Source organism: Mirounga angustirostris, unplaced genomic scaffold (assembly GCF_029215605.1).
Source record: "Mirounga angustirostris isolate CCGP_5_RB_7025 unplaced genomic scaffold, mMirAng1.0.hap1 SCAF_10, whole genome shotgun sequence".
NCBI classification, from domain to species: domain Eukaryota; kingdom Metazoa; phylum Chordata; class Mammalia; order Carnivora; family Phocidae; genus Mirounga; species Mirounga angustirostris.
Window position 1 is genome coordinate 128,305,340 of NW_026991718.1, and position 25,254 is coordinate 128,330,593.

General features: G+C 50.1%; 1 protein-coding gene across 8 annotated transcripts in view; it reads right to left on the reverse strand.

The window, feature by feature from the left end:
* The window catches only part of NFATC2 (nuclear factor of activated T cells 2), a 158,157-nt gene that overhangs the window by 39,143 nt on the left and 93,760 nt on the right, over nt 1-25,254 (reverse strand). For 7 of the 8 annotated variants that reach the window (XM_064573361.1, XM_064573363.1, XM_064573360.1 and 4 more), the window contains exons 6-9: nt 22,349-22,489; nt 4,442-4,497; nt 3,920-4,046; nt 1,330-2,019 (exon numbers count right to left, since the gene is read on the reverse strand). In XM_064573361.1, coding sequence (XP_064429431.1) covers nt 1,330-2,019; nt 3,920-4,046; nt 4,442-4,497; nt 22,349-22,489 — 1,014 coding nt within the window. The remainder of the gene's footprint in view (nt 1-1,329; nt 2,020-3,919; nt 4,047-4,441; nt 4,498-22,348; nt 22,490-25,254) is intronic. The other variant, XM_064573362.1, reaches the window with a different exon arrangement.

Here is a 25,254-nt window from a genome sequence, read left to right on the forward strand (position 1 = left end):
CCAAGACATCTCTGCTTGATGTGCCTTGGGGGAAGTCTGTGATCAATAGTTTTACTAGAGAGAGGACGTAGAAACTACCAGAAATCCCGGAACCCCCAGATCACCCAGATTGTCAAAACTTCGCAAAAAGTAAGTCAACAGTCTCTGCCTGAGTAAGTACCAGAGGATTCCTGCCACCGAAGTGTGGGATACTCAGTATCTGGTTTTTATGATAACTGCTGTGGCCATTTGGAAGCTCTTGGCTTTACTTCCTATCACTTGGCTGGGTTCCCAAGAGTAAATTTTCTGAAGTAATTGACGTTTCGGAGTATATCACTTGCTGCTGCCTATGAAAGGTGAAGCTGGAGCTGCGGATGGCAGCCAGGGGTGCAGGTTTTCCTTCTACTAAGAAACTCACACCACCTGTTTTCCTTTCTCTGGCACCGCCCCCCAGGGGCGGGGCGGGGGGGGCAGCTCCGCCGGCCCCGCCCTCTCTGTCCTGCAGCGGCACCTGGCTGATCCCAGGTGAGTCCTCTAGCACGGCGGGCCCCTCCTTCCTGAGGTCACAGACCACCGTCACAGATAGAGCCACTCCGCCAAGACGACCCTCCAGCTGCTGGTCCCCCCTCCCGGCCCCCGCCACCAGCGCCCACAAACTCAGGCACCTACAGACTCACACAAAGCCGCCCTGAGTCTTTTCCTTTGGCCCAACCACCCCAGCAGCCCGGCTCACCACAACGGAAGCCCGCTGTTTCCCTCCCGTCAATGCGCCTCTCTGTTCCGCGGCTCCACGGCACAGATATGCCCCGAGCCTGCCTGCAAGCCCCCCATTCATGCTCCACTTTTCAGCGAGCTTGCTCCTTCCCTCTCTCCACTCCCCCTCCCCCAGATACACAAAAGAGGGCTAGCAAGCAGGACTTTTTTTTCTCTCTCCAGGAATAAAAGGTTCGCCTGCCTTCCTTCCTTTCGGTTGGTCTATTCTTGGTCTCTACTTGGCAATGCAAAGACAGTGGAAGCGGTTAAACCGCCCCAGTTCATGACCCTGGGGACACTCCTTCGGCCAGAACTGCCCTCATTTGCTCTTTCCGTTGCACTGGTTGTAGCGAAATCTAAACCTCTTACCAGCCGCCCCAAAAGTCCTGCTGGGAAAGGATTTGGGCACAGGGTCGGGTGAGGCATTAAAAGGTTCTCTTCTTCAACCCCCTTAAATTAAAGAGGGGGACACGGAGGCCCAAAGGGGTGAAGGAAGACACCCAGGCCACACAGTGAACTTGCTAGGGGAGCTGGGGGGGCGGGGAATGCTTCGGGGGCCCCGTCCTTACGGGCAACGAGAAAAAGCAAGCGTCTTACCATCATCCAAGTAGGTCTGGTCCAAGTTCTGCTCCTGTTTAATTGTCACTCCTGCGGGTAATACTTCCTTTTGGTCACTGACTGGGGGTCCATTTTTGGCGGCTCTTTGGCTGGTGGCATTCTGCTGCTGAATGACCGTGGGGTAGGACCCCGGGCTCAGCCTCTGGCCTTGACTGACGGGGGGCGGGCCGGGCCTGGCGGGGCCGGGCGCGAAGTTCTCGCAGTACATGATGTGCTGGAATTCCTGGTGGCTGCCGCAGCGCAGCGGCTGGTTGGTGGGCGAGTAGTGGATCACCGGCGAGGCCTGCTGGTTGGCCGGGGAGGAGTGGAGCAGGGTGGAGCTCTGGCCCTGGGAGCCGGCGTGCACCAGCACGGAGCGGTGGGCGTCCGCCAGGGCCAGGGGGGCGGCCATGAGGGCCGGCTGCTGGTAGCCCAGCAGGCTGGGGCTCAGGCTCTTGCTCCGCTGATAGAGGACAGCCGCCGGGTTCTGCTGCTGGTAGCGGGCGTCGGGGGACGAGAGCCCCGAGCGGAACTGCTGGCAGGGTGCCATGGTGGCCACGAGGCAGGAGGGCGACTCAGCCACCATCGGGTGCGGCGGGTAGTAAGGCTGGCTGCCCAGGCCCCCGTGGGCGGGGCTGCAGATCAAGGTGGGGTCATATTCATCGGTGGGCTCCGTCTTGATGGCTGGGACTGGGAGAGAGAGAAGCACACGGGGCGCACCCTTCTTAGTGAGCCACGGGGGTGCGCAGAGGATTAGTGGGCTGTGGCTGGGAACGTGGCCTCGGGAGTTCCGGGAGGTGGGAGCAGACACTTGGGCTCCGTCATGTCTTAGCCTCGGACGAGAGCCTCCCCGTGTAACTGTTGTAGGGAGAAATCTGACCCCGGACGATGATCGTGAACCGTAGGTCTTTCCAATAGCGGAGAGACAGCTGGTAGGTCTGTCTCAGCCCTGGGATGTTCTCGGGCTTTTCCCAGGGGCAGAGCTCAGAGAGGAAGGCTTGACTGAAAATTATGTACCCCCCTCTCTTCTGCCCTAGCGGCTCCCGTCCCCCTTCCCTGCTTGCTGTCCTTGGTAATGTTTATCACCACCTGAAATAATCTGCATCTTTCCTGTGCTTACTTATTATCTGAACAACCCGTCCCCACTGGACTGTCAGCTCCTCTAAGGGAGGACTTTTCCTGGTCTGTTTTGTTCAATGCTGTGTCCCTGAACACCTAAAACAGTGCCTAGTGCTCAATTGACACTCAGAGGTTTTCAGGAAACAGGAAATGACCAAATGGGGGTGGATCCACCTCCTTAGTTCTGTAGCATTCTGGGGGAAACGAGACCTGCTGGCCTGGGCCTCAGTTTCCCCATCTGTTACCTGGCAGTAACAAGCATACCCCCTGTCCCCATGGGGTCATTAGGAAGATAAAACGAGACGTGTGAAAGGTACTCAGCACACAGACTGGCATACAGTAAGCACTCAGTGCTTGCTGTTGTTACTATAATCATCTTCCCACCAGCACTGGACACACCTGCTCATCTCCGCACCTAGGACGGTCTCCAGACCTTGTCCTCCCCCAGCATCCTTTCCTAAAGCATTGCCAGCCCCAGTTGCTGAGGACCCAGTTTCCTCGCTGGAGCGAATGTAGTGGGGACAGGATGCTAATCAAGTTCAGGGAATCGCCAGGCATCAAGGAGTAGAGGCAGCAAGGAGGTTCGGCCTCAGACAGGCAGGGGCCAACGCCAGGCCCAGGGAGGCCTCCTGACCACAGGCATGAGGTGAGAGTGCCGTAGAACCCAAGGATCACTGAGCTGCTGTCTAGAACCTTCCCAGAGTTTGTCTCCCATAGTCTTGGGCCCCCGCAGGCCCCTGCCACTCACGGCTTATCACGTCAGTCCTGAGATGGTGCCACGGCCAGAGAGACCAGACAAGCCTCTGGACACACCCCACCAAAGCCAAGCCCCACCAAGCCTGGGCTTCCAGGATGGTCCCCTTGGTCTTGTGCTTCCGGCATGAGAGGCTCCACGTGACGCTGTCACAGGGTGGAAATTATACTCTTGGTGATAGTCTCGGATTATAGGTTTCCAGTCCTGGAAATGTGACTGGTAGGCCTGTGTCAGCCTTGGGGAACTGTAGTACTTTGTGGGAATGAGACCTCCTGGCCTGGCTATCCACCCAGGAATCCAGAGGCCGCAGAGAGACTACCCACTGCGGGGTCCACTACAGATCCTGCAAGTTTCAGGGAGGGTTCAGTCCCCTGATCAGGAGCAAATCTAAGACATGGACAGAGGTCATGTTGTTGAACAAGTCCACGCATGCCTCCCTCCTCATCTGCCTCCCCCCGCAGAAGAAAAATATTAGTAATAGCTAATATCATCCATATCTGCTTACCGTGCGCTGTGCTAAGCACATTACGTGCATTTGATTTCTTTAAGTCTTATAAGGAAGGTGCCATTTGACAGATGAGGAAACAGAGACTCCAAGAGGTTGAGTCACCTGCCCAAGGTCACCCAGCTGGGAGCAGACCTCACGTGTCCTCACCTGAGGACAATGTCCTACCTCACCTCTCAACACCAAAGGGGCCTCCAGAGAAGATTTCTTACCTGGGTGGTAGGTAAAGTGCTGAGGCTGACTTCGTTTTCTTTTCCCATTGATGACGTAGAAGTTCACCTTCACCGATGCACGGATGTGCTTGTTTCGATACTCAGGGATCTCAACAAAAAGCATGTTCTGGAAGGAAGGAGCTATCATCAACTTAACTGCAACAATGCCTACATTCCTAAGCAAGGCCCCAAGCACATCAAGCCAGCTCCTCTCAAAGGAGTCAAGACACATTCTGTACGTTTATAGGCGAGATTCTAAGAGGCACTTGACCTTCCAGCTGTGGGTGAACAAAGGATTGCCACTTACTCTCCCAAATTCTATCACGATGCCACAGTTACAAATCAGAGGGCCTGGTGCTCAATAAATGTTCAACTGATGTGTCCATTCAATACCTACTGAGTGCCTGTTAGCTCCAAAGCCCTGGGACTTGGATGAAGGAGGAAAAAAGGAAGGAAAGAGAACATGAGGGAGGTGGGAGGGGGACATGACAGGGTGCTCAGTCATCTCGTCCAGGTGCTTACAGGCTGGCTCTTGTCTTTATCCACCGTAGCTTCCATCTCCCAAATTTGCTGCCCATCTGGAAAAATTAAAAAAGGACACGCTTTGAAGGAACTATTAGAAACCAAAGATTTAAGACCAAAACTCACCAACTTATATTCATCTTGGTTTACACAAGGTACAGCAAGGTGTATGCGTGTGTTTGTGTTATGTGTGTCTATTTGAACATACGTGTATTTTTATTTATATTTGTGTATTTCTTTTTCTAATGGGAATGTACGTCGACAATAGAAACCTGGGCCCCAGTAGGTAACAAGGAAAAGGAAAAGAACAGAAATTGCCCATCATCCCACTGCTATTATGTTTGAATGTCTCTTGTATCTTTCTTTAAAAAAAGATAGGCCGTTATACATGATACTTCACTATATGCTTTGTTCAACCAAAGACTATTTCCAAGTGTCCTGCACACACCAAGACGGTCACAGGGGCCCTATTACAGATCACTTGCTGCCCCCGACATGGCTTCTTGACTGAGAACACAAGTGGCTCACATATTCTGCCCTGAGAGCCTGAAACAATGCCCTACCTCTTGAGCCCTTGGAGAGGGTGGAAACGTAGGAACCCACCCCCCACCTTCCAGTCAACGGTCTGGATTTCACATGACTCATTACAAGAATCGATGAGAGGTTTTGCTCAGGAGTGAACTCTCCTTCCTTGGAGAAGAGCACAAGTTCCTCAGTTTGGGGCCAACGAGTCAAATAAAACTCTGCATTTGCAAATAACAGATTTCTTTTTCTGACCACCTACATTGGCCATTGGGCCGTTTTCGGCTGAAACAAATCATTTCCACAAGTGTTTCCAGGGTGCTTTGTGGAACGCTGGCTCTGAAGGATATTAAATGGGTTTATGAGGGTGGGAAACAAATTCTAAAGCTAATAAGCATTTGGAAAATGCTGAGTCAATGTCAAATAGGTTTCTTTACTGCAGGACTTCTCAGAGCCTTTAATCTGCTCACAGGCAGTGTAACTCTGCAAGGTGGGCTGGGGTAAGCACCAAGTCCCAACATTTGGCCACAGAACCCCTCTCCCCTGCTTTAAGCACAACTATTAACATCTTCGGTGATAGGTTAGATATGAATCTATAGGCTTGGCTCTTAAGGTTCACCCAAAGAAATCTGGTTCCCAAGCATTATTTGAACTTCCTAGTATAGAACATATTTCCCCAAATAATAATTAATAAAGTCCTGTGATTGCTACCAAAGTTGATGCGGTGTAGATGATCTTAACAACACACAGGCAATGAGCTAGCTGGAGCCCTGAGTAATGAGTATGTCTGCAAGTCGTGGCCTTAGAGTTCTATTAGACTCCTGAAATGATTAAGGGAGACATGGGTTTCTGTCAAAAGGGAAGAGGGAAAATGTGGTCAAGGTACCAACTCTCACCATGATGGAAGGGACCGAGTTCGAGTCACCACCATCTCCCCAGCATCCAACACTGTGTCATCAAGACACAGTACTTTCCATGTGAAAGGCCCTGGACAGAACCAGTCAGAGAAAATCCTCACCCCTTTATCAAAGACAGGTCAAAAGTCATCCACCAGAGACATATGTCTGTCTTTCAGGTGGTGGTTACAAGCGAGGCGTGGGTCCATGTCAAGAAGGGCATTCTTATTCACTAACTGCAGTGCAAGCTCTAAGTCAGAAGATCAAGTAATAAAAGAATCGAGGAAACAGACGATAAACAATAATGTGTTGATATCCGGTGCACCACCTCCTCCTGGGCCTCTCATTGGCTGAACTGAGTTCTGTCACCAATAATATCTGGGTCCCTTCAGTTCAGTTCATTTCCCCATAGGACTCTGACCCACTCTGAAAAGAAAGGACCATTTTCAGGAGTCTCATAATTGGGAGGAAAGGGAGAAGCATCTGGAAAAGGGATCCGGACATATCAAGCTGGGTCCATAGAGTCTCCATCCCCAGCTCTCTTCCCAACTCATGCCAGGAGTGAGAGGCGAAGCACAAAATGGCAGTTGATGAAAGCCATGTCCCCAGGAAAAGGATTCTCACGGAGTCTCTTCTCCTGGTCCAGGAACCCAAGAGAAATGAGAGGGAGCCTTTCTCCTTCACTTTCACCTTTTGTCCATCTCTGGTGGGTATACATAAGTAAAACTCCACCCACTACGAGCCACAGAATTCCAGTGCACAGGTGCTTGGGACCACCCTCAGGAATTAGCCAGCCCAACACCATCAGATGGGGAAACTGAGGCCCAGAGAAGGAACGGGTTTTGTCCAAAGGCAGGAAGAGGACAGTCACAAAATCACAGTCCTTAAACAACAACTGGCACACTCCAATAATAAAAGAGATGCTTTCAAGGAGAAAAGCTCAAGGTCATTAAGCAGACAGGGTGACCAGCTTCCTGGGAGGCCAAGGGAAAGTCCTACGCAGGTAAGATTTTTGCAGGGTCACATCCACCACAAACGTTCGTCCCTGCTCCCCCTGTGCCTCCTGATAGCATCTAAGCAAGCACAGCCGGCTTGAAGGCCCCGCACAACCTGCTCCAGCCTCCACAGGCCCCATTTTCACAACCCTGCCCCCAGGAGGAATAACAGCTATTGCTTCTGAGCACTGTCTGTACGCAAAGCATCGCTCAAAACACCTGGCAGGTCTGGACAGGTCTAATCCATATAACAAGCCTATGCCACAGATCTGATCATCACCCCCATTGGATAGGTGAGGACACTCAGGCCCTGGCCCCAGGATGCACAGCTATGGCGGGGGGGGGGGGGGCGGGGGGCGGGGAGGGAGGCAGATCTGAGCCCAGGCAGCCGAGCCTAGAACGAGGGCTCCTGGCTCATTGTTACATGGTTTCAGATCCCTGTGTTCCTCCTCCGCCAAGTGAATGAAGGACATGGGGCAGGCGCTCTGGGCAGCTCATCCTTCGAGACTGAGCTGCAGTGTCTCCCGGGGAAGCCAAGCCCCAGTGCCCACAGCGTCCATGGCACCCCAGGAAACCCCACCACCACGCTCTCTCCGTGAAAGCGTGTGTTTGCCTCCCCCACTGTCCTCAAAGGCCATGTGTCCCTTATTCCATACCCTAGTGCTCAGCCATTGGTCAGCACAATCGGAATTAAGATCCTTGCAATAGAGGATAGTCATGATCTAAGTATTTGCCGGGGCAGAACGCTTCTTCAGAGAAGGCAGAGAGGGCAACAGGCAAATGGATCAACAGAACGTGGTCTACTCATACATGCAGTGACACAGCGTCCAGTGAATTCTGACACACGGATCGACCTTGAACACATGATGCTGAGTCAAACAGGCCCAACACAGGACAGTATTACATAATCCCACCTACACGAGGTTCACAGAACAGGCAAATTCAGACACAGAAAGAAGAACTCAGGTTACCAGAGGCCGTGGGGGAGGACGGGGGGGGGGGTGTTACTATTTAATGGGGACACAGCTTCTGTTTTAAAAAATGAGAATGTCCTGAAAATGGCTAGTAGTAACAATGGTGGTATAATACTGTGAGAGATTTAATTCACTTACAAATGGTTACAGTGATCAATATTGTAATATGCATATTTTACCATAATTTTTTTTTTTAGCCATTGGCCTCACCCTAGAGACCAGACCTGTTTTGCGGCCTGCAGGGTGGGGTGGCTTTTTTGGAGGTTTTTTCATTAGCTGCTGGCGTTTCAAGATGAGATTTCACCTAAAAATGCAGATTTTGCTCTTGAAAAAAAAAAAAAACAATTCAGACGATCTGACCATTCTGGGCACCCACGCAAGACCCTGGCCTCTTCAGAGAACCCAGATATGGACCCTCAACTCTATGGTCAAATAATCTTTGACAAAGCAGGAAAAAACATGCAATGGCAAAAAGACAGTCTCTTCAATAAACGGTGCTGGGAAAATTGGACAGCCACATGCAGAAGAATGAAACTCGACCATTCTCTAACACCATTCACAAAGATAAACTCAAAGTGGATGAAAGACCTCAATGTGAGACAGGAATCCATCCAAATCCTAGAGGAGAACATAGGCAGTAACCTCTTTGACATCGCCCACAGCAACTTCTTTCAAGATACATCTCCAAAAGCTAGTGAAACAAAAGCAAAAATGAACTTTTGGGACTTCATCAAGATAAAAAGCTTCTGCACAGCAAAGGAAACAGTCAACAAAACAAAGAGGCAACCCACAGAATGGGAGAAGATATTTGCAAATGACACTACAGATAAAGGGCTGGTATCCAAGATCTATAAAGAACTTCTCAAACTCAACACCCAAAAAACAAATAATCAAGTCAAAAAGTGGGCAGAAGATATGAACAGACACTTCTCTGAAGAAGACATACAAATGGCTAACAGACACATGAAAAAATGTTCATCATCATTAGCCATCAGGGAACTCCAAATCAAAACCACACTGAGATACCACCTTACACCAGTTAGAATGGCCAAAATGGACAGGGAAAGAAACAACAAATGTTGGAGAGGTTGTGGAGAAAGGGGAACCCTCTTACACTGTTGTGGGAATGCAAGTTGGTACAGCCACTTCGGAAAACAGTGTGGAGGTTCCTCAAAAATTTAAAAATAGAGCTACCCTATGACCCAGCAATTACACTCCTGGGTATTTACCCCAAAGACACAGATGTAGTGAAAAGAAGGGCCATATGCACCCCAATGTTCATAGCAGCAATGTCCGCAATAGCCAAACTATGGAAAGAGCCGAGATGCCCTTCAACAGATGAATGGATAAAGAAGATGTGGTCCATATATACAATGGAATATTACTCAGCCATCAGAAAGGATGACTACCCAACTTTTACATCAACATGGATGGGACTGGAGGAGATTATGCTAAGTGAAATAAGTCAAGTAGAGAAAGTCAATTATCATATGGTTTCACTTATTTGTGGAACATAAGGAATAGCATGGAGGACACTAGGAGAAGGAAGGGAAAAATGAGGTGGGGGGCGGAACTGGAGGGAGAGATGAACCATGAGAGACTATGGACTCTGAGAAACAAACAGGGTTTTAGAGGGCAGGGGGCTGGGGGGATGGGTTAGCCCAGTGATGGGTATTAAGGAGGGCACGTACTGCATGGAGCACTGGGTGTTATACGAAAACAATGGATCGTGGATCACCACATCAAAAACTAATGATGTATTGTATGGTGACTAACGTAACATAATAAAATTAAAAAAAAAAAAAAAAGACCCTGGCCTCTTCAGACAGTGCCGTGCTTCCCACTTCAACCACAGCACCGCCACCCAGCCCCCACATCTCTCCTTTACTTCCCATGCCCCACCCCGGGGGGCCTCTGAGAGAGGAAGGCACCGCCTTGTACAACATGGGGAGGAGGACAGTCAGGTTTCTGCAGATCCCCCTCCACTGGGATGTAGCTGAGATTTTCCCCAGGACTACATGACATTTTGGCCAGAAAACACCACCCAATATTCTCTTGGTCGGCAGCTTCTCTGCTACTGTACCCCACCCACCCAAAGCAAGGACCCCCGGCTGTCAGGATGGGAAAACTAGCTTTCCTTCCTCCCAGACCCTAGGCCCCTTGGCTCTGAGGACTTGACCTTCTCTTCACTTCAGAATCAGAACAACGTGCCCAGGAGAGCCCCAGGGTGTCCACAAGGCCCTCCCCAGACTGGAGTGCAGAGGGATGTCCCTATAACAGCCACTCACTTAAAAACTCTCCCTCCTTCCTGCTCCCTTCCTCTGGGCTCCAGGCAGAGCAAACAGGACCCGCCAGGCAGGACTTCCCCGGAGGCCTCTTCAGCAAGACGGCCCGCGGGCGGCCTCACCCCTGGCCTGGGGGACCTCCATGCAGCCCGGGTCCTAGAGCTCTGTGGATAGCAGGTCAGGGAAGAAAAAGCCCGTGGGGTGTAGGGGGCACTGCCTGCTCACCCCAGGGTCTGTGCGGCCTTCAGCTACGTGGCTACTGTAACCCGAGCCGTCTTGGGCACATTCTGTGGCCAGAACAGACTTCCCCTCTGTGGCACCACAGTGCTGTCCGTTTCATTCCTGCAAACCCCGAACTCCAGAGCAGACCCAGCTTGGAATCCCTGCATTTTTAGTGAAATCTCACTTTGAAATGGCAGCACTTAATGAAAAAAACCTCTAGACCACCCTGCAGGCCACAGGCCCTATTCGCTGTGTATGCTCGGATAAGGCACTTTATCTCTCTCGGCCTCTTATCCAAAATACGGGGACAATCACAGGACCTATATCCCATAGGTTCGTTCCCAGACAGACACACGGCACAGGATAAATGTGTGACAGATGTTGGTAAGCATAATTATTATGGCTCATGGCAACATATTATTTCAATATTGTCTTATCATTTTTTGCATATATTCCACAATGTGTCATTATTGAGAAAACCATAAGCATATTCTAATCAGAAAATAATACACATTTCTCTGATTATAATTATGAATTATACATACTCTGCCCTGCGGGCAGAAGCGGAGGGAATTCACAAAGGGACAATGTCTGTTATAAGAGGCAGGTGGACACGGTGCCCGACTGCTTTCCTTTCAAATGGGTCTTTTCACCATTACCTCAACTTTTAAAAAGAGAGCTCACAGGAATGAAAAATCAAAACCTCAATCATGGGGTGCCTGGGTGGCTCAGTCGGTTAAGCGTCTGACTCTTAGTTTCAGCTCAGGTCTTGATCTCCAGGTTGTGAGATCGAGCCCCGCATCAGGCTCTGCGCACAGTGGGGAGTCTGCTTAAGATTCTCTCTCTCCCTCTGCCCCCTCCCTGCTATGCGCACATGCGCTCTCTCTAAAATAAATAGATAGGGGTGCCTGGGTGGCTCAGTTGGTTAAGCGACTGCCTTCGGCTCAGGTCATGATCCTGGAGTCCCGGGATCGAGTCCCGCATCAGGCTCCCTGCTCAGCAGGGAGTCTGCTTCTCCCTCTGACCTTCCTCCCTCTCATGCTCTCTGTCTCTCATTCTCTCTCTCTCAAATAAATAAATAAAATCTTTTTAAAAAAATAAAATAAAATAAAATAAATAGATAAATCTTCTTTAAGTAACCAAAAACCTAAATCATGAGCCAAACCCAGGGGCCTACCTCCTTCTTTTTGTCTTTAAGCCCAGAGGGCAGCTTTAAGAGTCTAGCCTTATTGTGCATCTCAAGTGGAGGCTGCCCTGAGTTCCCAACAGACTAGTCCCCAAGAGGAACCGAAAGCTGACACTGCCGTCCCCAATTTTAGGTAGCATGTGGAAGGCACAAACCAGGGAACTGGTCTTTATGGGAACTGTGTGGTTTGCAAAATACCTCAAGACCATTTCCCTGGGCGCGTCTTCCCTCCCCCCACCCTGCATCCCACAGCACAGTCCTGGGGTTTCACCAAGAGAACACACCGATCCCATCCTCTGAACTGAGCTTCCAGGAGGCAGAGGAACTCACCATAAATGCTGGCAGGACTCTCTGCCTGAACTCCCTCCCTCTGGGTTCAAGCTCAATCATTGCTCTTTACTTGCTGTGTGGCCTGTGAGTGGTAGCTTAACCTCTCTGTGCCTTAGTTTCCTCATAAGCAAAAGGGTCGAGTTCATTCACTGACTTCAAAGAGTTGGCAAAAATTCAAGTAGATCATATGTAAAATGCTTAGCAAAATGCTCAGCCCATAGTGAGTACTGCTATTAATATTTGAGAATTTGGTGTCCCATGGGTCTGACTCTGGCGAGAAAGAACTGGCAGGTCATCTTGACCCAAGTGTTCTGGTGGGTGTCCCAGTTCCTTGTTTCATTGCATTACATCTCTCATTGTGAATAGATAAAATGGCCATAGAAAGTATTCACTGACAGCGGTCTACGGGAATGATGGGCCCTCCATCTCTGGTATGGAAAATCAGGGAGATTAGGTCTAGGGAACACTGGCAGCACTTAGCATGAGCATGATCTTATTCTCAGCCCTGGAAACGTATCCCTATTATATTAAAAAGCAGGAACTGGTAAGTACGACAGCCCAGTGTTTGTGGCACAAACTCAGCAAACACATGTCCCACACTGCCCACGTGGTTACACCCCTGTGGCTGGACCGGACAGACCAGCCCAGACATCCACATCTTCTATAACGCCATCCAAGAAACTGGGTAGAAGTACACTGCATGCATTTTTTCAAAGATTTATTTTTCTTATTTTAGAGAGAGAGAGTGCAGGGTGTAGGGGCAGAGGGAGAAAGAGAGAGAGTCTCAAGCAGACTCTGGGCTGAATGCAGAGCCCAACTCGGGGCTCGATCTCACGGCCCTGAGATCACAACCTGAGCTGAAACGAAGAGTTGGACACTTAACTGATTGCACCACCCAGGAGTTCCACATTGCATGCATTTTTTCGTGTTTTTTAAGATAAAGCTTTTCTCTTGAGGAAAAAGTATATTGCGACTGCCTGTTGATCTGCTTGTCTCCTGGGGGCCCTCTGGGGCCACGGTCTCAGATGGAAGCCAGGCATGGACCAGCAACACTGACCAAGCTCCTACTGCACAGCAGGCCCTGTGCATGTTGCTGGGACCACAGTACGAGCCACACAAGCCGTCCTGCTCTGGACAGGCCCACCAGAGCTCCCAAGTGAGGACCCAAGCTTCTTCACCTCCCCTGGGACGGGAACTTCCTCAGTTTCCCTCCAGCCACACTGGCCTTCTCGATCTCCCCCCAACAACCACACTTGCTCTTCTGCAGACCTTACTCAGACCAGCACCTTCCCAGCCTTCCGGCCCAATTCGGGGAGGTCCTCCTTGGCCTGTCCCCCATCCCCTTCCATCCTCTGACTTCATTTTCTCAGCCTGTTGGCTTTCTGTCTCCTTCCCCTGCTAGGCCGTGGGCTTCTGGAAGGCAGCACCACACATCTGTCTTATTCTCTGCTTCATCCCAGCACTACCTTGTCTGACGCGTAACAAGCACTCAGTAAACACCAGTGGACTAAATGAACAAAGTGACCTCAGGATTTCCCAGGGCTTGGCCCACAGCCAGACCATTGGCCTCGCCAGCAAAAAGACCCCACAAGGAGAGATTGCCGAACCCTTTGGGAGGAATCCTTTTTGGAAACTGAGTGATGGGGAAGGCACCTGGAATAATGGTGCAGACACTGACTCACGTGCAATGCAAGCAACCGAGCCGAGTTGTCTACAACCCACCTCCCAACCCAGGCCCCAGGTCCGGGACTCTGGGAAAACCTGCCCAGAACAGAAGAGGCCCAAGATGACCAAGTCTGCTTCTACTGCTCTGGGCTGAGATGAAATGAAGGACTTCAGTCCCTTGAGCAGATGTTTGGGCAAACTTCCCCCATCCTAAATTAAAAGGGACTGGCAGCCAGCATGGAAAGGGCCCTTCCAAGTCTTACTCAGAGGGAAAGAGAAAAGAGCCAGGTTCTTTGGGCAAAGGGGCTGGGTCTAGAGAAGACTTAGCAAGACTTTGCAAGAACAAAAAAACACGGGGCGGGGGGTGTGCATGGTTCAACGAACATTCTAGCCTTGGTGGTGGCTTGGCCCCATGGCCCCTACCCTGCTGTTGCTTTATTGTCCACTTTGCAGACAGCTCTTGAAGCCTAAGCGTTAGGAAGCAGGAGGGCTGGCATTGGGTCTGGGCGGGGGTCTTAGCAGTCAGCCTGGATGAGCCACGGGCTTCTGTCAGCACTTGAAGGAGAAATAAGGGAGCTTTCAGAAGGAGGAGAGCGAATCCGTCCTCACGTGGGTCATGAGCACGCCCCTGGGCTCCAGGCAAACGGGGAGGAAATCAAAGTGTCAGTTTGTGTTAGGAAATCATGGGTGATGCTTCCCAGTCCTGGCCCTGCTTTTAAAATTAGCTAAATGAAGATGGCTGAAGTCCTTCCAGTCTGCCCTTTACAACTGCTAACTAGCAGAAAAATGCATACTCCCTGGGTGTGGGGGCTTAATGAGCTGAGCAGATGGGGGGGCGGGCAGGAGGGTCCCAGAGCTGAGGATTTCACCCACTGCAATGGTACAACTGCCCAAATGTACTTGCTGGGCGGTGGAGAGGAAATGCCTTGATTCCCAACACCCCACTTCTCTCCCGATGCCCCACCACCTCCTCTGTGGGCTCAGCCCCCTCACCTCCGTCCCCAACCTGGGCAACTGCAGTGGGGGCTCACAGCACCTTCCACCTGTCCCCCCCACCCCTGAGTCCATTCTTCATCCAGATTGCCAGAACAATCTTAACGATATAAATTAGATCGTGTCACTCCCCTGCTTAGGACAAGAGCTCCTAGTTGCTTTTGTAACAAAATCCAAGCTCTTCTCTGTGCCTACAAACCCGGGCTTGACCTGAGCCCCTCGCACCCCCGCCCCAACCCAGGGACCTCTCCAGCCTTGGTTGGTGCCATCCCCCCCCTGCTCTCACGCTGCCCTGGCGGCCTGGGCCTGCTTTCATTTCCTCAAACACCCCAGGCTCATCCCCATGCTGGGACTGGGCGGTTATTTCTGCCTGAGACCCTCTTCCGACAGTCTGTGCAACTCCCTCTTTTCTGCCTTTAGGCCTCTGTTCAAAGCCACCTCCTCAGGGAAGCCCTCCCTGATCCCACTCTCCAGGGTTGCCAGATTTAACAAATAAAAATACAGGACATCTAGTTAAATTTGATTTTCAGAAATCAGTGACCTCCTTTTTTACTACAAGTATGCCCCAAATCCTGTGCCATTGCATGGGACATACTCATACTACCGACATGTGTTGTCTGAGATCTGAATTTCACTGAGCCTCCTATATTTTTCCCCCTACGTCCAAAGCCCTTTGTCTAGCTCCTCTGACCTGGTTTCACTCTCTTCAGAGCACTTTCTCTGTCTCGGAATGGCCTGCTCGTGTACAAGCTCGAGACTGTCCACCTGCTGAGAGCAGGGACCTCCGCTGTAATGGGTCCCCAACGCCTGGTGTAGTACCTGCACCTAGTAAGTGTTCAGTAAATACCCGGGGAGCACTATGGAAGCCCTGGGGTTGAGCGAGCAGAGAGAGGCTAAAGGAGCATCACTGGGTTGTTTTCCACAGAGGCTGGACTTCTGCCCATCTTTCACCCCCCTGCAGAGGCAACTCTTCTTAGTGATGAGCAGTCACCTACGGATACCCCCCAAACCGTTGCATCCAGCCCATCACCCTGGGAACCAGGAAGTAGGGGTTTGGGACCCAGCCCTCCACCGACAAACTCTACCACCTCGAGGAAGTCTGTCAACCTCACCATGTGAGTCAGCTTCCCCACCTGTAAGATGGGGGGCAGGGAGTGGCTGCCATCAGTCAAGCTCCCTCCAGCTCCTTGGTGAGGCCATGACAGCGGGTGTGGGATGGCTTGGGGGATAAGAAGAGAAACTAACCTGTGCCCAGAAGGACTCTTCTCTCAGCCAAGAAACCAACATGGCCCTGTCTTCTTGGTTCTGTGTTCAGTAAACTGAGCTCCCGGGGGGCACATGGAAGGTCAGCTGACATCTTCTGAGCACCTACTGTGTGCCTGACACTTTCAGATCCTTGATCTCTTTTCATTGCTGAAATACCAGGAACCCCACTTTAGAGATGGGGAAACTGAGTCCCAAAGCACATAATATATATGGGGTCTATCCAGACTTCAAGCCAAGTCTGCTAGATGATCCAAAATCCAGCCTGCTTATACCTTAAATATATACAATTTTTATTTTTTAAAAAGAGCATGACACCAAAAATGTAGAAAGAATACAAAAGGGTGTTCATCAATAAAAGACATTATGATCTTCTTGCGGGTGCGTGCGGCGGTGGGGGTGGGGGACTTCAACCTGCTAATTGCAATTCACACAAAGGTCTGTTGGCACCAAGAACAATGTCTGATGGTGGAAACGCCTGAACCCAAGTCAACTAGAAAACTCATCCCTCTGTGTCCTCTTTCAAAAGCTTCCAAACACAATGAACTGTAGGATTCTTTCACCCAAAAGGCTGCCCTTACAAGCAAGGGACAGAAAATGAGACCATTTTCTCTATCTCCAGCGGGCCTTCAGGGCAACGACCTGGCCTCTGGCTTTGGAGGCGAGCTCTGCGTCCCCGTCAGCTGTGTGTAAGCGGTGGGCTTCAGCCCAGAGGGCCGAGGACGCTGTGGATGTGAGTCACCGAGGGCAAAGGTCTGCAGGGCCTTAGTCACGCCCCAGCCCAGCCTGGAAGTCTGACCCTTCCCAGAGGGAAGCCCAATCTAGAGAGACTCCCACACCAAGTCTATTGTTTGAGAACGCACCACACAGGGCAAAACCAAACCCGCGGAGGAAAAACAGGTGGCAGGAGCAGATGCCTTCTTTCAGGTGGTTCCAAGGTTTCTAGGATACGAATTCATGGAAAGATACTTAATTTAGCAAAAAAAAAAAAAATTATTTTAAGCATGTGCATTTATATTTATTAAACAAAGCTCAAAATACAACCTTTGGGAACCTCCAAGTAATAAAATGACTCATATTAGGATATGATGATTCAGTGGGAAAGAGGGAATTCCACCACCCACGCCTCCTTTCTAAAAAATCAATTTGCCCTCTCAACAGGTGATGGGAGCCTCTGCCATCAGACTGTTCCAAGAAAATCGTCCAGCAAAACAAAACACAAATTCTCTTCCAACAATTTAAGTTTCAAAGCTGAGTAATCCGAGGCAGGCAGGTTTCCAACCTACACCCCCGCAGGACACCGAGAGCCAGGGAGCTACTTGGCTGGGGCCGGGGGCCTGAATTAAGAAAGATTTACCAGCTGAAAAATTCCAAAACCCTGTGTCATGTGGAGGAACCTTCCAAAACATTGGATCCCACCCAGAAGCGGCGAGTCGCTCAGAGCCATGGCAACCCTGTTTCCGCTGCCACATCACTTTTATTTTTGTGTCCTTAGATTTTTTCCTGTTTTGCAATGTTTTGCTGGGACCCCCAACTCCGCCTGAGGCCTGGGTGGCCGGGGGCCAGGGTTACCAGCTGAAGTCAGGAACAGCCTAGACTTCTCCGCCTGAACTTTGCCTGGAAGGTTACACATTTTTAAAATTTCAGAGAATATATGAAGGCTTTTAGGCAATTACTGAGGATGGTAAATAAGAAAGACCCTGATCATCCTGTTCAGTTTCTCTGTGTCCTCGTGGATGTGACTAGAGAGCTTCCTTGGGGGGCAGGGGGTGTTGATGATAAACACCGCTTGGCTTTCCAGCTCTGTCATCAGCTACGGGCTGACCTGGGGCCTGTGGCTTGACCTGTACGTGCCTCAGTTACCTCGACTGTAAATGGGGACCATGTCACCCGCCTCTTGGGGCCGATGTGACGATTAAAGGAGAAGACACCCATTCAACAGTATGAGTAAACACCTACTAGGTGCCAGGGATTGTTGTAGATGCTGCGGATACAGCAGCAAACACCGAGTCCCCACCCTCAAGGAACTAAGAGTCTAGTGTGGGAGACCAGATAAGAAATGAATAAACCGGGCACCTGGGTGGCTCAGTTGGTTGAGCGACTGCCTTAGGCTCAGGTCATGATCCTGGAGTCCCTGGATCGAGTCCCGCATCGGGCTCCTTGCTCGGCAGGGGGTCTGCTTCTCCCTCTGATCCTCCCCCCCTCTTATGCTCTCTCTCTCTCTCTATCTCATTCTCTCTCAAATAAATAAATAAAATCTTTAAAAAAAAAAAAAAATGGTGGAAGGACATCCTAAGGCGGGACAGCAAAAGCAAAGGTCCTGAGGCAGAAACCAGCATGCGGTGCTTGAGGACAGAGTGAAGACAGGTGTACCTACAGCCAAGTGGGCAAGGGGACAGTCCAAAATGCTGAATTCAGAGGGATGGGCAAGGGCCAGATCATACAGGCTCCTGGAAGTCATGAAAATAATTAAAAATAGTAATAAAAATAATATAATAGTCATTATTATTACTGCTGCTATAAATAAGACGCCATTTTCCAAAACACCAAGCTTTTCTAACTTAAGAAACACCATGCTGCCCCTCTCCTACTGTTTTTCCACCGCTCTCCAATTTGTCATCCTGCTGGAGTGGAAGCTGCCAATCCCATTTCAGCCGACAGCTATAAAAAGAACGTTGGAGCTGGTGGTGCCGATGACCCAACGTGGGGGCTAAGATTAGCCCAGGAGGCTGTCACCTTGCCTTAATGTGAGAAACAGCTGGGGTTCCCCTTCCTTGGAAAACTTCAGCCCGTTCCACTCCACCCCGCCCCGCTGCCCTTGCCAGCCCAGCTATCCATGGAGATGGGAACGGGGATGCGTTTTGGAAAAACGAAGTTGAGCAACAGGGATTCCCCCTGCAAAAGGCAGTCCCGGGCGGGGAGGCGAGTGCTTGGGGTCAAAAGAGCAGGACCAGCTCCCTGCAAATGCAGGACGAACCCCCTGTCTGTCGGGGCCCCGAGGAGCCAGACAACCCATGAGGGAAGCCCACCACTTCTCTGGGGGTGAGGTGCATCTCTGAGATCCCTGCTTTTCTACTGGCATCAATCCAGAAGCCCCGTTTGCCCAGGATTCCTTAAGCTAGGCACGAAAGGGCTCTGAACGGGTCCTCTCGAACCCGGTGACCCCACCACAAAATCCAAGGGTCTATTTCACCACAAAATGGTTCACATCAGTGGCTCAAAGCAGCTGAAGGGTCTTCAGGCAAATTAACCTGGTTCTGAGCTTCCTCAGAACAGAAGAGCTCACGGTCAAGGGTACAGACTCTTGAGCCAGGCTGCCTGGGGTCGAACCCAGCACCGCCATCGACCAGCTGTGTGATCTTCACTAAGTTACTTAACCTCTGTGTGCTCGGTCTCTCATTAGGAAAGTTAGGAGAAGAGAAACTCTCTGGTAGAATTGTCATGAGGAATCAGATTAGTTAATACATATCAAGTGCTTAGAACAAGGCCTGGCACATAGTTCATTATTATTACTTATTGTTTTTCAGTGTCTCCCTGGTTCCATGAGATAAAATTTTACTCATCTTTGTTCTTCCACAGCCTAAAAATAATGATAACAGTAAAAACTAATGTTTCATGAGCATCTACAATGTGCTAGGATCTAGGCAAAAAGACTCATCTACACCCCCAACTCGTGTTATCGCCTCTTCTCTCAAGAGGAGCAAATCCCCTGTATTTTACAAAAGAGGAAACACTGGTTCAGAGAGGTGACGTAAATTATCCAGGATGCTGAAGCTACTACATGCACATCATGGATTCGCACCCAGGCCTTCTGAGCTCAGAGCCGTGCTTGCAACCGTCAAGTCAATGAGGCCGACGGCCTGAGCAATGAGAATTCTGACCATAGAGATAATAGCGGGGCCACCTGGGTGGCTCAGTCGTCAAGTGTCTGCCTTCGGCTCAGGTCATGATCCCAGGGTCCTGGGTTCGAGCCCCACATTGGGATCCCTGCTCTTCGAGAAGCCTGCTTCTCCCTCTCCCACTCCCCCTGCTTGTGTTCCCTCTCTCGCTGTGTCTCTCTCTGTCAAATGAATAAATAAAATCTTAAAAAAAAAAAAAAAGACAATATCATACATTCAGTGAGCAGTCCCTGGGCCCTAAGTACACACCGCCTATGTGTGCACTCCATTTAACTCGGGGGGCGGGGGTGGAGGGCATTAGTACCTCATTTCACAGAGAGGGAAACTGAGGTCCAGGGAGGTTGGACATGAGGACAGTACTGGGTGTTACCTGTCGGTGAGCCCCCTCACTTCTCCATGCTCAGCTGGCTGCCTCCCATGGGCCCTGGCTTAGAGGAGACAGTCCCCATGGACAGTGACCATCAAAGAGCACAGACAGCCGCTATTATGATTCCTCAGTAATCCCTTAATTATTAATTAATTCCTTAATTACTCCTTCTTCCTTATTACTACACAACTTTTTCAAGTTGAAACAGACTCTGAGTTTTCCTCTACCTGGCACAGGGAAACCTCTCTGTCCTGACCTCGGCCTGCTTATCACAATGTGCCAGCCACATCGGTTTGCTCTCTGATTTACAAAAGCCTAGAAAATTCCTGCAGTAGAGAGTATTTTACACTGTTCCACCATCTGAAAAGTAAGCCTCCCCACAAGATGCTTAAAATTGTGCATGCCTCCATGAAGCCAGAACACCATAGGTAGGCCTTAACCCTAGGAAAGAATACCAAATAGCATTAGTTAATGTATATTGAGCACTATATGCCAAGCAGTTTATAAGTACTTAACATGTAGAAATTCTTAAACCTATGACCACCCAATGAGGTAGGACTGTCATCATCCTCATCATACAGACAAGAAAACTATTGCCCAGAGAGGTTAAGTAACCTGCCCATGGTCACACAGCTAGAAAACAGTGGAGCTGGGTTTTGGCTGAAGAGCATGAGCTCTTATCTAGCTGACAAAAGGGATGTAGAGAATGTTGATCACGGAGTTACTTATAATAGCACAGAGATGGGAGCTGCCAAAGACGTAAAATACTAAAAGGGTAATGCTAACTAAAATACTAGACAAACATATGATAGAATGCAATGCATCCATGTAAATGTCTACATCCCTAACCCCTCACTACACCACCACTGTCCCTCAAACCCACAGTGACTGATCACATACCCTTTAAACCACTCCCAAACCCACCCATCCATCTCCAGCGCCCCACTGCCACAGCCTTCCTTAATGTCATGCCTGGTCACAGAGCCAGCCCACCCCAAGAGGAGGCATTGTGTGAATTGAGAAGAAACACCTCTTCCCCAAGACACCCTGCTTCCTCCTGCCAGCAGCTGTCTTATTAATACACAAATTGATGATGTACCCCATTTGAAAGGTAGTCCCTAGAGGAGGTGCCCTTGTGCAGTGCACAATCCTCACAACTGGACAACCTGCCTATTATAGTCTCCATATCATCCTAAGGACAGTAAACAAACAAATATGAATATCCTCTTAGAATTAACTTACTGAAATCAGGTCTATTAGAGAAAAAAATTGGTCTAGCATCCATAACTACCAAATAATTACGTAACTTGAAATTTAACTTACTTTAGATCATTTTCTTTTTACCATGTCCTCACTGGCAAAAGTTATTAACAGACAGTGTATGGAAGAAAGAATACACATGGCCAATAAACAGAAACATTAAACTGCTCATAGCAAAGGAGTGTGTAGTAAAGAGAAGTACCAATTCAGCAAGTATTTTTTAATTTTTTAAAAAATGGCACTTCTGGGATGGGGTGAAACCATTCCTGACATGGTACTGATGAACGTTTCAATTTGTAGATTTCCGGAAGGTAATTAAAGCTCTCGAAATGACTATCCAAAATCCCACTTTAGGAATAAACACTGAGCACACGACGACAGACACTCATGTATACAAGATTAGTTAATTAATCCTAAAAGTATTAGAAGATTCATTGCAGCACTATTTGTCATAAAATTATAAGTAGCTTATGTTTATTGACCTATGAGAAACCCGGCGCTCTTATAATTACTCAACATGCATTAACCTAGTTGGCCTTCCTGTCAACACTGTGGGGCAAGGATCTTTGTTATTATCATTCCGTACATAAGGAAATGAAGACACAGAAGGGGAGGTAATGTGCCTAAGATCACAGAACAAGCAAGTGGAGAACCTGGCCTCTGCACCCAGGAGACCCAGGGCCAGAGCAAACTTACTTGCCGTGTTGAACGGCCTCCCTTTGATAACAGTAAAAAGTTGCCAAGTTTTGCCTATGTAAAAAAAAAAATAGTTTAAAAAAAATAAAGAGTTTGAGGTGGGGGGTCAACCTCATCATCCAACGAAACAACCCAGGACCAGCTAAGACACATCGTGGTACATTCACCCACCATGAACTGTAGCGACATCAGTTGCTGGAGGTCTGGGAAGCTTCTCGTCGTGAGTAAAAAGAGCAGACTAGAAAGCCCTACCGAACAGAACTGATCCCCCCAATCAGTGCCGTTTGCAAGGAAAAAGGTGGTGCTTTGGTATGGTTCCGGCGGACAATGAAAGAGCTCAAAAAGCCCCCTGACCTGTGGTCTTCTCAGTAAACACGACTTTGGACTCGGCCGTGAAGTTCTGTCCAGTGAGGATCATCTGCTGGCCCCCATACACCAGGCAGCTGTCGATGTCTTGTCTCTCCACCATGGGCAGCTCGTGGGCAGATCGCTGGGCTGAGGGCCAGAGAAAGAGAAGTCACTGGGACGGCAGGAGAAGTCCGTTCAAAAGGGGCTTTCTGCTTTCACGGCGACCAGACACGCTCTGCCCCACCCCCCCTTGTCACCTGTTGTCATGGCAAACATGGAGCCATTGGCCCCGGCAACTGCGGACTCTGGAAATGCCACGTTCCTGCAAAAGTGCCCTAAGTCACTTGGGCTACTTTGCTTCTAACAGCGCGGTTTGTTCTCGTGAATCAAGGGATAGATGCCTGTTCTCTTTATAGGGAGGCAAGGCGAATGAGATTTGATCTTTATTTTATAAAAGGGCAAATCACCTTTTGCATAAGAGTCCCTTTGCCAGAGAGTACTCTCTCCTCGTGCACTGATCTCAACAAGCACGTGAGGGATCATACCTGCTAAACGCTAGGACCCAGCTCCTGCAGGGTTTAGACGTACTCGCTTGGGAATTCACCGGCAATCTTAAACTGGGTATTCGAAACAGCATGATGTTGTCCCATCACCCCTCTGACCTCAATTTCTAGGACACCCCCACCCCCACCCCACTGCCTCGACTCACTGTGTTCCAGCCAATCTTCTAGAATGTTCTCAATGTCTCTCAAACACACCCAGCATACTCCTATCTTTGAGCACTTGCACTTTCTAGTCCCCCTCTCTGGAAAGTTCTTCCTGATTACCTGTGTGGCTCCCCTCCTCACTTCTTGTAGGTTTCTCCTCTGACACCCCCTTCTCTGAGAGGCTTCCTTACCCCTATCCCTCCATCCTCCCACCTTGAGGTTTAAAACAGCAGTCCCTGCCCTGTCTGTGTCTCTCTCTCCTTCTCTCCCCTTTATCTTGCATTATTAGTTCACCTGTCTTTCAAATCTCTCCCCACTAGAAAGTGAGCCCCACGAAGGAGCTTTGTGTACTGCTATAAGCCCAGGGCCAGGAACAGTGCCTCAGATCTAGTAGGGGGTACTCAGGATGGATGGACTGATGCAAGGATTGATGGACGGAGATAGATATGGATATACCTCAATATATCTTAATACATACATATACACACCTATCAATCTCTCTACATATACCTATATCCTCCCCTGTGTCTATGATGAATGAAGATGGAGAAACAGGACAGGCCTATGCTAAGCGCTGAGGCACGATGATCTACTTAAATGCTCATAGCAACTTTTGGAGGAAGGAAGTATTAAAATTATTCACATTTGCCTAGGGAGAAAACTCAAGCTAAGAGAAGTCAGGTCACCCCTTGGCCAAGGGTGTGTGGTGGGACTTAGATTTGAATCCTCAGAAGCTGGTTTGTCCAGTTCCAGAGCCCCATCCCTTGGTCACTCCAGCCAGCCACCGATTTTTCGGGAGGGCAGGCTGCAGGAAAGAGTGAAGACCCTCTCCAGCCACCTTTCCTAGGCAGGGTGAGGAACACGTCCTCGCCAGCGAGAGGGACCCATCTGCTCAGGCCTCGCCTTAGCAGCGTGGGCCGCAGAGGCTGGTCCTCCCCTCGTGAGTCAGCCCCAGCTCCTGGCGTCCCTCCCAAGCCCAAGAACTGGGCCGAGGGCCAGCCCTTTCCGTGCCAGGGGCCCGAGGCCCTCCCCATCCGGGAGCTATGGCAGGCAGCGGCTGCGTGAGGCCTGAGGCCCAAACCTAACCCTTCCCTCCCGGCCGGCCGGCACCTCCAGGTGGCCGAGCAACCCCCTCCATCTCTCCTAAAACCGGCTCCTTCAGGAGCAACCATGCCCTTAGCAACACTTCAGGAGTCCACCATGGACCGGCTAGAGGCTCCCAGACACCTCACCTTGAAAGTGCAACCCAATGACTCACAACAATCCCCTGCCGGTTTCGCCCCATGCCCAGCTCAGCCCAGGGACCAGCCAGCCAGTGTTGTTCCAAAGGGCTGCCAGTTAAGAGTACATAGTAAAAAGGCCTCTCTGCAAAAGCTGCTAATTTCTCCCACATGGGCCGGGTTATTAATCCCTTCTTTCAATATAAGAGTTTTGTATGACTTCCTAATTGAGCTGTCACAAATGGAGATTTACTAGCAGTGAAAACAGCAGTTGCATTGCCTGGAAAAGCAGGTCCTGACTTTTAAGATCTGCCTTTGATGAGTCTGGGGGGCAGCTGGGGGCTTCTGGCTCCAGGAATGGGTGGGGAGGCAGCTGGAGCCATCCCTCCCATTTTGCAGGTGGAAAGCCTGAGTCATCACTGCTGGGTGAGCCAGCCGTGGCCGTGACTCTCAGCACTGGGTGGGAGGCTGGCCCGGACGGCTGCTCTGTGAATCACCGTGCATTGCTGTGAACACAACGGGCTCCTTCCTGGAGCAGCTTCACTGTGTCTCCCTGCAAAGCCTCGCAGTTTTAAGCAACCACCTTTTCCTCCCTCGGTTTAAGCAACAGTTTAAAGAGAGAGAATGAGAGTCCAGCCCAGCTCCCTGTACTTTTGTCTGTTCTCCAGTCCCGAACATGAGGTGAGGGCTGGGAGCATCAGCATCACCGAGAGCTTGTCAGAAATGCAGAGCCTCGGGCCCCACCCCAGACCCACTGAACCCAAGTCTGCAGCGGAACAAGGAATCCACACGGTTGTTATGCACTAGCAAGTCTGAGAGGCACTCTTGGCCCTGAGGGCACATCAGAAGGAGCCAGGAAGTTTAGAGAATACTGACACTCAGGCCCTAATCCTAGAGCAGGGGTTCTCAGCCTGGGTGTGACTGACATGGGGCTGGAACAGCCTTTGATGCGGGGCCATCCTGTGCTCGGTAGGATGTTCAGCAG